The 13,843-nt window shown below is 36.6% G+C and overlaps 1 protein-coding gene across 3 annotated transcripts in view; it reads left to right on the forward strand.

Moving 5' to 3' along the window:
* Positions 1 to 13,843, forward strand: part of MRPL42 (mitochondrial ribosomal protein L42) — a 46,129-nt gene that overhangs the window by 15,991 nt on the left and 16,295 nt on the right. Inside the window, exons 1-4 of one of the 3 annotated variants that reach the window (XM_027107186.1) lie at positions 882 to 921; positions 2,411 to 2,591; positions 6,772 to 6,835; positions 8,032 to 8,116. In XM_027107186.1, coding sequence (XP_026962987.1) covers positions 2,522 to 2,591; positions 6,772 to 6,835; positions 8,032 to 8,116 — 219 coding nt within the window. In that variant the 5' untranslated portion in view covers positions 882 to 921; positions 2,411 to 2,521. Of the gene's footprint in view, positions 1 to 881; positions 922 to 2,410; positions 2,592 to 6,771; positions 6,836 to 8,031; positions 8,117 to 13,843 lie in introns of those variants that run through there. The other 2 variants (XM_027107187.1, XR_003432941.1) reach the window with 2 other exon arrangements.

Below are 13,843 nucleotides of genomic sequence, written 5' to 3' on the forward strand. Positions count from 1 at the left end.
TCAATCACCTACTATCTTGAATACATGCAGTGTTATTTAATTATTTTATTCATTCAACAAATATTGGAGGCCTACGATGAGGCCAAGCACAGTTCTAGATATTAGATTTGTATACCGTATAGAACATACCTGTCCCTCTTGGCCTTCATGGATCTTGAATTCTGGCATAAGAGACAGACATTAAACAAGGAAACAAATGAAAATATAATGTCATATAATGGTAAATGTTATGAAAAAAATAAAGGAGGGCAATGGGACAAGGGCGGGTGAAGCTATTTTAATGATGTGGTCCTCTCTGAAATGATATTTGAGCAAGAGCTGCATAAACTAAGTCAGTGGTCATGAGAAGCAGTGAGAGAAGACCATTGCTGGCAATGAGAACAGAAAGGGCCCAGTCCCAGGGGCCTTTTCTTCTCTCTAAGATACATGGCGAGGTCCAGGATCCTGCACGTCCTCCTCCCATAATGAATAACTGTTCTGGTTAGCACAGTTCTCAGAACATAGGTTGAAGCCTGTCCCATGCTTCCCCATTTCAAACGTCAAATCCAACCACACCCGGCTTCAGTACTTCTCTGAAATGCCTCTTCCCCTGGGAAACCTAACTCATGCAAGGAGGGATCTCAAGTTGCTCTAATTATTAGTATAAACTTTAAAAAATAGCGTTCGTTACTTTCTAAGGATATGTGTGGGGGCAGTGAATTTGTTTTCTTGGGTAGCGCCGGTAAAGCTGCAGGCAAACTGCTGGAACTAAACGCGGGCGCACGTTGGGTGGATCCCCGCCTTACCCACGGCAACCGGGGCTCTTTCCCGCGGAGACTACATTTCCCAGAGTGCCCCGCGAGCCAGGAAGGCGCGTGGAGAGGTGTCTCTTAGGACCCGGGTTGAGGTAAGATGGCGGGCTCGCGGTGAGTTGCAGTTAATGTAACCAGTTCTCTCTCCTTCTCCCGTCTAGGAATCCCTAAGAGCTGGGCAAGCCCAGAAAGTTTATAGGCAGCTGTCGAGGTCTCCTGCCTGTCGTTTGCGGCAAGATAAAGCCTCTGGCATTACCAGACTCGGTCCGTCCTGCAGAAGGGCCGGCGTGTGGCTGCGCGCTTACCGTGGGGTCTGGTTCTGGTAGCCTGTTCCTCAAGCCTCAGTCCCTCCCAGACTCTCCGCAGTCCTCTATTGCTCCAGCGTTGAATTCCGGGCCAGGGGGTTTACCCTCTGAATTCTCTCTCTGGGGTGAATAATGTGACCTCTGGGTTTCGGACAGAGGGGACCTAACGTCCCCTCAAGTGTTTTGTTTCTCATTTCGTGGTCAGAAGCTGTGGGCTTGCGTTACACCCATAGTACCTATTAAGCAGCAGTAAAGTGGCAGGTAAACCGTTTGAGCTTTCGGAGCCTCGCTTCTTAGTGTTTTAAATGGAGACGCCTACTTCACAGACTTGTGAAGGAGCATATAATGTATAGGAAAATGGGTCGTAAAGTGTAGGAGGCACACTGTAGGTACTCAGGGATGGCAGTGCTAATGTACCGACAGTGCAAGGAATCAGCCTGCGTAGTTCAACGACTAAGACTGATGAAATAAGCTTTTATCACTGTGCGGGGGTGGTGGGAGGGGAATAGTCATCGAGGCCAATTGAAAACAAGTGATGTATGTCATTTATTCACAACAGACCTGGAGCTTGGGGTTGTTTCCTCCCATTTTACCGTGGAATGCTTCGTTAATGACTTGCCCAAACTTTTCCCGTTTGTAAGGGATTGACTCTGAAGTTCTTGGAAGCAATTTAGTTAAATTTTGTACCTTAGTTTCTTCATGAATCAAAATAAAGATGCCTCTTATGATTAGGATGAGAGTAAAATGAATGGTAGTGGAAGCACCTTGGAAAGTTAAAAAGCTTATATAAAAGGGTGAAATTTTATTTGGGATTTTGGGTGTTTATATGTGTTTCTCCAAGTCAATATTTAATAAGCCAAGGCTAGGCCTTCTTGTTTAATATTTCATTTAATCAGAAACAGAATACCCCTTTAAGAGATGTAATAAAATCTTGTGTATGGTACCTGGGAGGTTGTACACCGACACATTTGCTTTATGAAAGGAGAATGCTCTGTGTAGCATGTGTGAGTGACTGTTTCTAAGAGTAATTACACATTGGCTGAGCACTCATTGAATGGAAAGAACTACACTAGGTGTTGAGAAGTTTGCATTTAAGATAAATAGTAATGGACATAGTTCTTGGGTTTCTGATCTTACTATACATTTTGATGATGTTGCTTTTTGTACTGTATTGCCTGGAAATGGAAAGTTGTTTAAAAGTTTTGTGTTAGGCAACTGTAGTTCTTGGCAGTGATCCTATTTTGTAGTGTTCAGTGTATTGTGTCACTTTAATTTATCATAGGTAGCACTGATTTTTCTTTATCTCTTATGCAGGGGTGAAAATAGTATACCTAGAAGCAATTTTTTTTTTTTTAGAAGCAGATTTTAAAAGCAGTTTCTCTTCAAATCATCTTTCATACCACCTGATAAGCATCTTGATTCACCATGGCGTTGGCAGCAGTAAAATGGGCTATATCAAGCAGAACTATCTTGAAACATTTATTTCCAATTCAAAGTAAGTGAGTTTTTTAATGTTTAAAAAGTGTTTGTTTCTTTTATATTTATTAATTTATTTTGGCTGTGCCAGATCTTCGTTTTGGCATGCATGCGGGATCAAGTTCCCTGACCAGGGATTGAACTCTGCCCTCCTGCGTTGGGAGCATGGAGTCTTATCCACTGGACCACCAGGGAAGTCCAATGTTTAAAAAGTTTTAAACTTTTTCAAATATTATAGTAATACATGTTCATTGAAGAACATTTAATGTAGTTATTGTATATGCCTGCTATTGTATAGGAGTGTAACGTGGAAAGATCTCTGTATAGAAGGGGGAAAAAGTATGTCATAGAACAGTATATATCGTATGATCTCATTGTGCATTTAAAAGATGATCGACCATATATGTGTGTGTGTATATATGTATAAATGCAGAGTAAAAGATGTGAACCAAATAAGTTATCTCTGTAGACCACAAGTGGGATTTAACCGAGGGCAAGGGAGGGATTGATAAAGAGGAACTTTTTCTAGTTTGAATCACTTTTATTTATATTTTCACATACTGCTTTTTTTAGTAGTTCCTAAAATTAGCAAAGGGCAAATTTACAATTCCATCTTACAGGGTGATTATTGTTACTATTTTGGTGTGTTCTTTTGTGTTTTTTTCTGTGTAATTTAAAAAAAAATGTAATTTCTGAAGAAACGTAGTCACATATTTTCTTCAAAGCCTATTAACACATGTTTGATAGTCAAAAATTGATCTATATAAATAGTCTATTAAAATCTTATTTCCTGACCAACCTTCTTTTCACTTTACTTTTCCTCTGTCTGTGAACTGCATTCTCCCATTTGTAAAGAAGACACGGTTAGAAGCTACAATAGGTTTGCTTTTTCATGTTTAGTGAGCCAACTTTTTTTACACATCTCTGCCTGACCTTAATTGCTTCCTTCATGTTTCCTATTGAATACCATTTGTAATTGAACATTTTTATTGAATTAAGAGGAAAAGAGTTGTTTGAAGACTAGGGTAAAAAGCTGTATAAATGAAAGTATAATTAAGTAAACAGAGGAGGAGATTGCCAAGAGACTGTAGGTATACACTAAAATCATAGTGAAAACAAAACTGTAGTCAGCTCTTGATTACCTAGGAGCATTTTGTTGTTGTTGTTGAGAATTGGGAGAGAGACCTCTGCTGCTTAGTTTCCCTTTTACCCTGATAGGAACTCAGCCTCAAGGCTGATGGGAACTCAGACGTAATCAGTTTTTACCTAGCTCATGTCCTGAAACAGCAATTTGTCCTCACTCAGGTTAATCTGCAAACCAGTTCATCTGCCCCTGGGTAAGTTAAAATTGTCTGTGTATACTTTACCAACTAGATTGTAAATTTGTACAGTGTCTATTTTAGTGTCCTCAGTGCCTCTCATACATGATAGGTGATAAATAAAAGTTTGTTGAATGGATCTTAGTGAATCGCAGTTGTCAAAATATCTGATTAGTGAAGAATGAATTTGGGCTACCCCAGAAAATTATTCCATTGTCACTCAGTCATCCTAGTAATTAATGACTACCTAACTTCTTGCATCCTTAAGCCTCTTGTTTTACACAATTTTTATTATTACTATTGAAGGTAAAGTATTATTACTGTTACTATTGATATTTTATATGAAAAGGAAGGACATTAAGATTAGAGGCAAAGCAAAACTGTGATTGGAAAGTTCAGTGAGCACAAATAAAAAGGCCTCCCTGTATTCCAGAAGGAACATTTAAAACCTTCCAAAATATACAGTCAATGTGGGAATTTTACAGCTTTTAAGCATATTAAGTCATTTGGTCTTTACAACTTTGAATTTTAGAATAACTTACCTATCACGTGGCATTATTCTCTTTCTGAAGATGAAGGAACTTGGGTTCTCTTGCCCTCAGAAGCTCAACCAAAGTTGCATATCTGGTAAATTAGACCTATGATCAAAACCTATGTCTTCCCAATATATTTTCTGCTATACCTTCTTTGTTGTTGTAGTTTAAAATATTCAACATTTGAAAATGAAGTGGGACTATCAGCTTTTATAGATCATGTCAAAATGCAATTAAATGTGTGTGTGTATAAATATATATATGTAAAACAAGAAAAGCCTGTGAGTTGTGGAGAGCTGACTCTCATTGAAATTCTTTTCGGCACATTGAGTTGATTTGGATTGATTGATGTTAACTTTGGCATCAGTTCTAATTATGCATTTAGAACCTCTGATACTTAACCATATCTAGAATTTTTCTCTTGATAAAATGTCAAATGCATTTTTCAAGTATTAATTATGCAGAAATTAACATTTTAGAGGCAGTTTGACAATCTCTTCTTTATTAGTAGGAACTATAGGGGACACAGTAATGAACAAGGTGGGATTCCTGGCCTTAAGGAACTTATTTAGACTTGTAGTTGAAACAGACACCTATGGAAACAATACCTGGAATATGATGTGGTAGAATGTGATGTATGTCATGAGGGTACAAACAAATGTCTAGGTTAGTGCAGAGTACAAATTTTGCAGTTTCCTGTTGAACTAAATACTGTTGTCTTGAGTTTTCCCTCCTGCCTAGTTAAGAATGGTAGATTCTGTCTGTCCTGCCTCTGCCACCCAACCCTGTTTCTTTCAGCAAACATGTACATCACTTAGCTGGTGTATTCAGAGAATACAAACTGCTTTTAATATTAATCCATACATAATTAAGAAGATCCCCAACAGTGTCAGACAAGAAAATAAAATATGTGTAAATGATTTTTACATTACCCTCTGATTTATCTTAATAAATGCTCTTCTGTACTAGCACAGATATTTGAAAATTAATAAATCTTTTGAAAGATGAGGTTATATTTCTAATTCTTTGTATTTTGTTATCTTTATATCAATAGAATTTTGGGGTTGACATTTTGCTGAGTAATCTTTTATGATACTAATGAATTTTGTTAAGGTACTTTTAATGCATTGGAGTAAGAATTTATATTTAGACCTCTAAGTATATGCAATCCTTTGGGAAAGGAGAGTTTACAAATCTTTGTTTAGACATCTTTGATACATATAAATAACTGATGCATTAAAAAAAAGGACACAATGATGGTATAGCAATGTCATATGGAGTGTTGGTTGTGGGACATGTAAAATAGACAACTCTTTCTGTGATGGGGATGTAGGGCAGGAAGGGGGAAAAGGATTTCATGGAAGGGTAGCATTTGACTCTTGAAAGATGAGTGGTATTTGAACAAAGTGGGGATGGCATTCCATACTCAGGAGCAAGTGGCTCAGTTGAGAGAAGTTGATCCTTGGTTTTAGCCAAGATATATTCAGAATTTTTTTTTAACCGTACTGAGCTACATTTACATTTTTTCTTTATATTTAAAAGAACATAATTTCTCTGAACATAGAGGGACTTTCACAAACTTTAAAAAAAGTAGTTATGGCTCTTGAATTTGCAGGTATTCTAAAAACGGAAAATATGCTTTGAAGTGTTGCATTTTGATTAAGAAAAGTTGATTTTGAACAGTTTATTTTGTATTTCATTACTTAAGCACTTGCCCTTTATGAGCTATGCACACACTAAAGTTTTTATTTTATTATATTATTTATTTGGCTGAGCCGTGCAGCCTGCGGGACCTTAGTTCCCCAAGCAGGGATTGAACCCAGACCCCAGCAGTGAAAGTGCTGAGTCCTAACCACTGGACCACCAGGGAATTCCCAACACTAAAGTTTTTAGAATACTCAGAAACTTTATGTTCTTTCTTTCCTCTGGTCCTGGCACTTTTTATTCCCTCTGCAAGGAACACTGTACTCATCCCCTAACAACTCCAGCTTACTCCATCATCCTTCAGAACACCTTAAACATCATCTCCACTGGAAAAGCATTCTTGAACCTGTACACTCCTGTTTTGTAATCTGTCCGTGTGTCCCTTTCACTTCCAATGCTTACCCTTCCTAACAGGGTTTATCTTTATATTGGAATTGTTTACTTGTCTCTCTCTCACCAGACTTGTACCCTTTTTGAGGTCAGGGACTGGATGTTAACTTGTTGAATCCCTAGCTCCACGTACAGCCCTGTTTCATAGTGAATACAGTAAATAGTGGTTGAATGAGTAAAACTAGCTTTACATTGGTGTGAGGACATATGCTCAAATTAACTAAATCCATCTTACTGTTTGGGGTTTTTGCAGATGGAGCCTTATATTGTGTTTGTCATAAAACTACGTATTCTTCTCTTCCAGATGACTATAATTGGTATGTATTGAAATCCAATTGAAAAAAAAAAGTTCGTTAGCTCTATCTGAAATGATTTAATTTTATTTCTTGTTTTGGTATTTTCTGCTTTCTTTTCTGATTATTCTTTCTTTAATTTTGTTTTTAAAAATTATTTCAGTGATCTTATTTACCCAGTGTCTGGGCTTATAAATGGTTTAAATAAAAATCATTATCATTGTGTTTCACTGAATACTTCATTTGTTGTAAGACAGACTTGCTGATAGAAATGCTGTCTTTTCTTCCTGAAGTATTCTTTAGCTTTTTGGAAAAACTAAATACTTTTTATGGTTTTCTCTTAGGGTTCATATGTATTAGCTTAAGCAGTTATTTATCTTATCTTTTGTTAACATTGAATAATCCTAAATTACAAATATTTAATTCAACCACAATTTATTTGGTACTTATTCTAGTCAGTATGCTAAGAACTAGGAATAACATATGAATGAAATATTGTCCTTTATCTCTATAGCAGCGTCTTATGTGCAGAAACTACAACGTGTTTTCTTAAGTTACATTGTTTTCATTGTGAATTTTAGTAAAAATGTATTTTCTTCCCTCTTGACACCAGTTTTAATTGTAAATTTAGTAAGTATTAAGATAGTGATGAAATAAGACTAGGAAATAGGTAGCACTTTTGAACCTGAAAAGATTGAGTCTTATGTGACGTGTTTTGCATTATGCCAAAGGCACTTGGAGAAATGCTGATCTAGAAAAAGTGCTCAGCTACAGTCTTTATGATTGGAAATTCAGGTGATCCTTTACCTGGAAGATTATGTATTTTGCTGATCTTCGGCTTTAATAATTTAAGTAATCTCCTTACAGCTTTTTGAAGGTAGCTTTTAGATAAGGAAAAGAAGTTCTATTAATAGTGATGAATGAACTTGAAGATCTCTTCCAAAGGTTAAGAAAACAAGTAACTTTAACAAAACAAATAATTTGAAGAATAATTTAGATAAAATAGTGGGTAATGCAGTAAAGGTTTGTTGTGGTAGTTAAGCTGATATATTTTGTGGGATGGTATGAGTTGTCCCCTGTAATATGGGTACCTGGTTTGCCAGTCCAGTGACATGATGGCATTTATTCTTCAGGGATTTGTGATTAACAAATTTTGGCTCTAATAATCATTTTGCCTTGAATACAGTATAACTCTGTTTCTAAAACATTCTTTTTTTTAGCAAAGTAGAGCTTGCTTTGACATCTGATGGCAGGACAATAGTATGCTATCACCCTTCTGTGGACATTCCGTATGAACACACAAAAGTATGTATAAGAAAATCTCTTGTAATTTTTAATTTGTTGTTGGACTATTCACCCTTCTTTACAGTATCCAAAGAGAAGGGAATTGTTTGATTTTCTTTATTTGGTTTAGATCTTTTGGCTTTTTTATTTTACTGTTTTGATTTTTCTCTTATTTCTTTTCATCATTTTTCTCTAAAGGTTTTTTTCAGTACACAAAGTGAAACATTTAAACACAATTACAACATTAGTTTTCTGGTCTAAAATTTGGTAGATTTCTGACTAGGGATCAAACACACCTAGTATAAATTTTAAAAACACATTGTCCCGGGCTTCCCTGGTGGCGCAGTGGTTGAGAGTCCGCCTACCGATGCAGGGGACACGGGTTCGTGCCCCGGTCCGGGAAGATCCCACATGCCCCGGAGCGGCTAGGCCCGTGAGCCATGGCCTCTGAGCCTGCACGTCCGGAGCCTGTGCTCCGCAACGGGAGAGGCCGCAACAGTGAGAGGCCTGCGTACCGCAAAAAAACAACAACAACACATTGTCCCATACTACTTACTATATATTGCAATCTAATAAATTATGAAAAGTTTGTATTTTAGTGTACTGTTACATAACTTTTATATTGTGTTGGTTTTTTTTTTTTTTTTTTTTATTGTGTTGGTTTTGATAATCCTTTTCATGTTTGGTGAATTTCTTCTTTTTTCGGTTAGTTTTTTCTTTTGCTTTTTTTTAAAAAAATAAATTTATTTATTTTTGGCTGCATTGGGTCTTCGTTGCTGCGCACAGGCTTTTCTCTAGTTGTGGTGAGCGGGGGCCACTCTTCATTGTGGTGCGCAGGCTTCTCATGGCGGTGGCTTCTCTTGTTGCGGAGCATGGGCTCTAGGCGTGTGGGCTTCAGTAGTTGTGGCTTGTGGGCTCAGTAGTTGTGGCTCACGGGCTCAGTAGTTGTGGCTCACGGGCTCGAGTGCAGGCTCAGTAGTTGTGGTGCACGGGCTTAGTTGCTCTGCGGCATGTGGGATCTTACCGGACCAGAGCTCGAACCCGCGTCTCCTGCATTGGCAGGTGGATTCTCAATCACAGCACCACCAGGGAAGCCCCTGGTTTTTTTTTTCTAATGGGCCAACATGGGCATATATTTTAACTGGCCTAGTTTAATTTTTTCCATATATCTTCAAAAGCCAGGCACTAGATAAAGGAGGTTTTGTTTTTATTTTTAATATAATTTAACTTGACCCAAGTCTTTTTATTATTTTATATATGAATAGCTTCCTCTTATTTCTTTAAGCCCTCTTCTGCTATATTTCGTAATGTTTGATTTGCTTTTTGAGGAGAAAATAATTCGTCACATGATGCATCTAGTGATATCTATTTTTAAAAATCATCATTAGGGCCAGAGTACCGGTTTGACAAAACAAATTAATGTTATTTTACTAGTTTGTATTCCCTTTTTAAAACTTCACCATTTTGTCTGCCTGCTTTGTATTCTAGCTAGATACTGTAGGCAGTATTCCAGTATTCCTTTTTTGTTTCATTTCTTTGGACAGTGTGTAGAAAATAGGAGTAAGTCACTGACTTTTGGCCTGTAAACCTCTAGCTCATACTATATTGTGCCTTCTTACATTGTTATTTTTTGTTATATTTCTGGTCGCGTGCTTTATCCTTGTTTTAGCAGTTTATACTAAGAAGCCCAGGACTGTGTGATCATTTCTCAGTGTCCAAACTCTCATCCCCATATGGCTCTTTGCATCCCTGAATCTGATGATTTTCCTATCTTTCCCAACTCTCAAAACTTTTCCACTGTACTTTTAGAACTTACTATCATCATTAAAATCTCTCATGACCTTAACTTCTTCCAGAATGTTGCCTTCACCTTCTGACTCTAACAGAAACTTGGCTGTACCCTGGTGTCATTGCTTCCCTAGCACTCTTAAGTAGTTGTGCTTTTCTCTCCTAAACCCTTTTACTACTGAGCATAGAGATGGAATAGGTGTCCCTGTTGCTCTTCACTGTCATATCCAGATCATCTTTCCTCCTCCGTAACAATTTCTAGCTTTGTAGTTTGTATCATTAAACCATACCATCTACTTATCTTTTTTCTTTTGCTGTTATCTGTCATCACGCATTTCACTTCTCCTCACCCTCACGTGCCCCCATCCCTCCACTCTTCTTTGAAGATTTTAGATGTACTCTCACACTCTCCAACACTGTGTCCTAATTCTTTGTTATTTCAGTGTCCATGTAGATGATCTGTCTACTACCCCAGCCTCTTAACTTTTTGATCTTTTTTCTGCATGGGAGTGGAGCCCCCCCCCCACTCCTGTGGTTGTACCCTAGAGATGTTTTAATCACAAATAACTCCTCTTCCTTCCTCCCAATCTAGATTTTTAAGAATTCCACTAGCTTACTACCAACTCCCCCTAGTTTCCCAGCTTCAGGAATTATTCATCCCCTCATTAAGATCTGCATCAGTTGATCGAACCACTTGTTCACAGTCCTTCATGTATCTTGTACATTCTCACTTCTTTCTTTACCCAGCATAGATTCCATGGTCATCATCATAATCACTCCCTTGCATACATACCCATCTCCCTGCCTCTTTTTTTGTTGAACTCCCTTTGTTGTATCAGTTGTCTCCTCTCCCATGTCCTCAGTATTCCTCTCTCTAGTCTAGGAGATCACTCCTGTCAGTTCACACTAATCTCTCTACTGGTACCACACTGGCCTCCATGCTGTTCTTTAAGGTAAGTACTTAGGAAGCTCCTGCCTCAGGGCCTTTGTAGTTACTGCTTCCTCTGCCTGGAATGCTTTTCCCCCAGAAATCCTCATAGTTTATTCCCTTTCCTTTAGATCTTTCCATATTTGTTACCTAGAGACCCTCCTTGCCACTACATTTAAAATAGTACCCCTGCCCCTGGAATCCCTATTGTCCTTCACTTTGCTTTGCTTTTCTTAATAGCATTTATCATTTCTGGCACACTGGATATTTTCTTGCTTTTCTGTCTGTCTCCCTCCATTAAAATGTAAGCTCCACGAGGACAGGGCCTTGTCTGTTTTGTTCCCTGCTAGCACCTGGAATAATACCTGTACTTGGTAGGTGCACAATAAATATTGTTGATTAAATAAATAAATTTGGCCCTCTCTCTTCATGCTTAAGGGTTTTCTGTTTTAAGGCTAAGAGATATTTACATGGAGAAGCATGGAAATTTTTTGCTTCTAAAGTAATAAATTATAGATTGGACTTTATTTACAATAAGAAACATTCTTGAAAACATGTTACTGTTAAAATATGTTCCTTTTGAATCCAGATTTACAAATTTCATGAAGATAGTATATAACATTAAATAACTATATTTAAAGGTGACTTAAAATTTAGATTTGATTTTCTTCTTTTCTCAAGGAAGTAGCTGCAACTCTAGTGAGCCCTTTCATTCTCTAGGCCCTGGAAAGCATATTGCATACAGAGATCCTGGTCATAAGTAGAAATACCTACTGACACTGGCTTTAGGAAAGTGAAGATGATTTGTATCTTTGGTTTTCTGGTAATTTACATTTGAATCTAAAAGATGTTGATTATTTTCCATGGATCCAGGTAAAAAGATCCTTCTTTCTGTTTCAGCCAGGTATGTGTTTTATTAAAACTAAAAATATTTTTCTAGAATTTAGGATTTCTAGTTTAGGGAGATAAAGATTTTAAACCAGGGGCAAAAAATAATGATTTGGAAAAATAAAGTAAAAATGTAAGTACTCAAAATTCTTTTTAGTGGTTGATTTAGTGGAAATTTTCAAAAGTCAAATTTGAAAATTATTAAGAAAAACAAGGGAAATTCAGGATGACAGTTCTGAATGTTTTTTTTTAAAGTTGACATTCAGTTTTATTTTAGTTTTTACTTTTTACTGAAATATTCATGTACCCTTTCTTTGAAGTTTGATCAAGGAGATCAAATACAACCTAAAAATCAGTTCTGAGTCTGCAGAAGCTTTTGGTTTAGACTTCTAAGAAGCCATTAATTTCAATGTCTTTTATCTGTATGCCTGGAAAAGCAATACAAAGCAGAGAGAATTTGTTATATATTAGAATTGAGCCTGTTGGGAATAGGAAGAGAGACAATGAACTTTTATTAACACTTGAAAATAACTGTTTGATAATAGTTAAAACATTTGACCTTTAGCAACAAGTGTAGTAACCTAAAAGAGAAAACTATAGGCTCTAATCTAGCATTTGCTAGTATACCTCAGGGTCTGATAGTAACTTGCAAAGACACAAATATTAATATTTCATTCTACATGTAAGAGATGATCATATAAAATGACTTAAAATGTCTAAGGAGCACTTTTTTTAAAATAAATTTATATCACTGTTTTTGTGTTTGAGGCCTTAAAATAAATGTTAACAGCTACCTACCATTATTGACCTCAAAGAGTACAAGGGACAGCTCAGCATGTTATTATTTCACTTAATCCTCATCAAACCCTTATTAGGTAGGTAATTACTCCTTAGATTTTACAAAAGGGAGATTAAGAGCTTAAATAACTATTCCAAGGTCACAGAGATAGTAGTTATTGACCAAAGCCCAATTCTTAACCTCTTCATTATACTTTCTCCTTATTCCCTCTCACACTAAGGAAGTGGTTCCTTATTCCTACTTAAAGGAAATTGTTACACTTAAATCTAACTTTGAAAGCTTTTCATAATCTGATTTCTCAAGATCCATTTTTTAAGATCACCTGCTTATTGTATGTTTTTACCTACTTTGCTTTATGTATAATGTTTGTTATTCCTTCTAGAATTCATTCTGCACTCTGTGACAAGGCTCTGACTTGGCTCCTGTTCTATTTCTCACTAATATCTTTGTTAATTTGCATCTCTATAGTACTTAGTCAGTTGTGCCACCATCATGTACTTATATATTGCCTTTTAAAGAGGTTTCAGTTTTTCCTGTACATAAACTAAATAAATATGAGTCTATGCTGTAACATTCAGTACAGTGGTAGAATGTAGCAGTTGTCGTTAATAGTGTGCGAATGTAAAGAAGACATCTGTGTTTGAATTGTTTCTTTTTTGATGGTAAATTTAGGTTTTCATTGTGTTGTAATACATATCTATGGTATTTGTAAAGCAAGGCAATGTTACAGTCTTGTGTTACATATGTTATCACTTAATATTTAAAATATAGGTAGCTTGACTTTCCAAGATACTGATTTTTAAGGGCTTTAGTCAGCCAGCGTTGCTGATGGGCATATGTTATATCACTCATGTGTTGGGAGGAGATGAGATTTTTTTTAGTAATTAATGTCTTTGGGGGAAAAAACTACTCGAATTACCATAAAGCATCATTTGATGGCATTTCAGGTACCTAAAATGAAAACATTGAAAAATTTCCTGCTTCTTTTGGATATAAGAAATGTCATTTTCTATTAAAGGTTTTTCATTGTATCTCACTTTAATGGTATGCAAGGTAGAGACTAAACTTTTAAGTTAAAAAATAATGGGCACAATTTATAGTTTTGAGAAATAGAAACTAAAATATGTTTTATTATTGGGGGAAAATAACTTTAAGAACTTTATTATTGGAAAGGGAACCCAAAACTTGATATGAGAAGAAAAATATTTCTGGGGAATTCCCTGACAATCCAGTGGTTAGGACTCTGTTCTTCCACTGCAGGGGGCATGGGTTCGATCCCTGGTCAGGGAACTAAGATCCTGCCTGGTGTGGCCAAAAAAAAAATTCTGATTCTTTAATGAATAGT

The sequence above is a fragment of the Aethalodelphis obliquidens genome, unplaced genomic scaffold (assembly GCF_003676395.1).
Source record: "Aethalodelphis obliquidens isolate GAN/ISIS:26980383/991018 unplaced genomic scaffold, ASM367639v1 scaffold8, whole genome shotgun sequence".
Taxonomy (NCBI): Eukaryota; Metazoa; Chordata; class Mammalia; order Artiodactyla; family Delphinidae; genus Aethalodelphis; species Aethalodelphis obliquidens.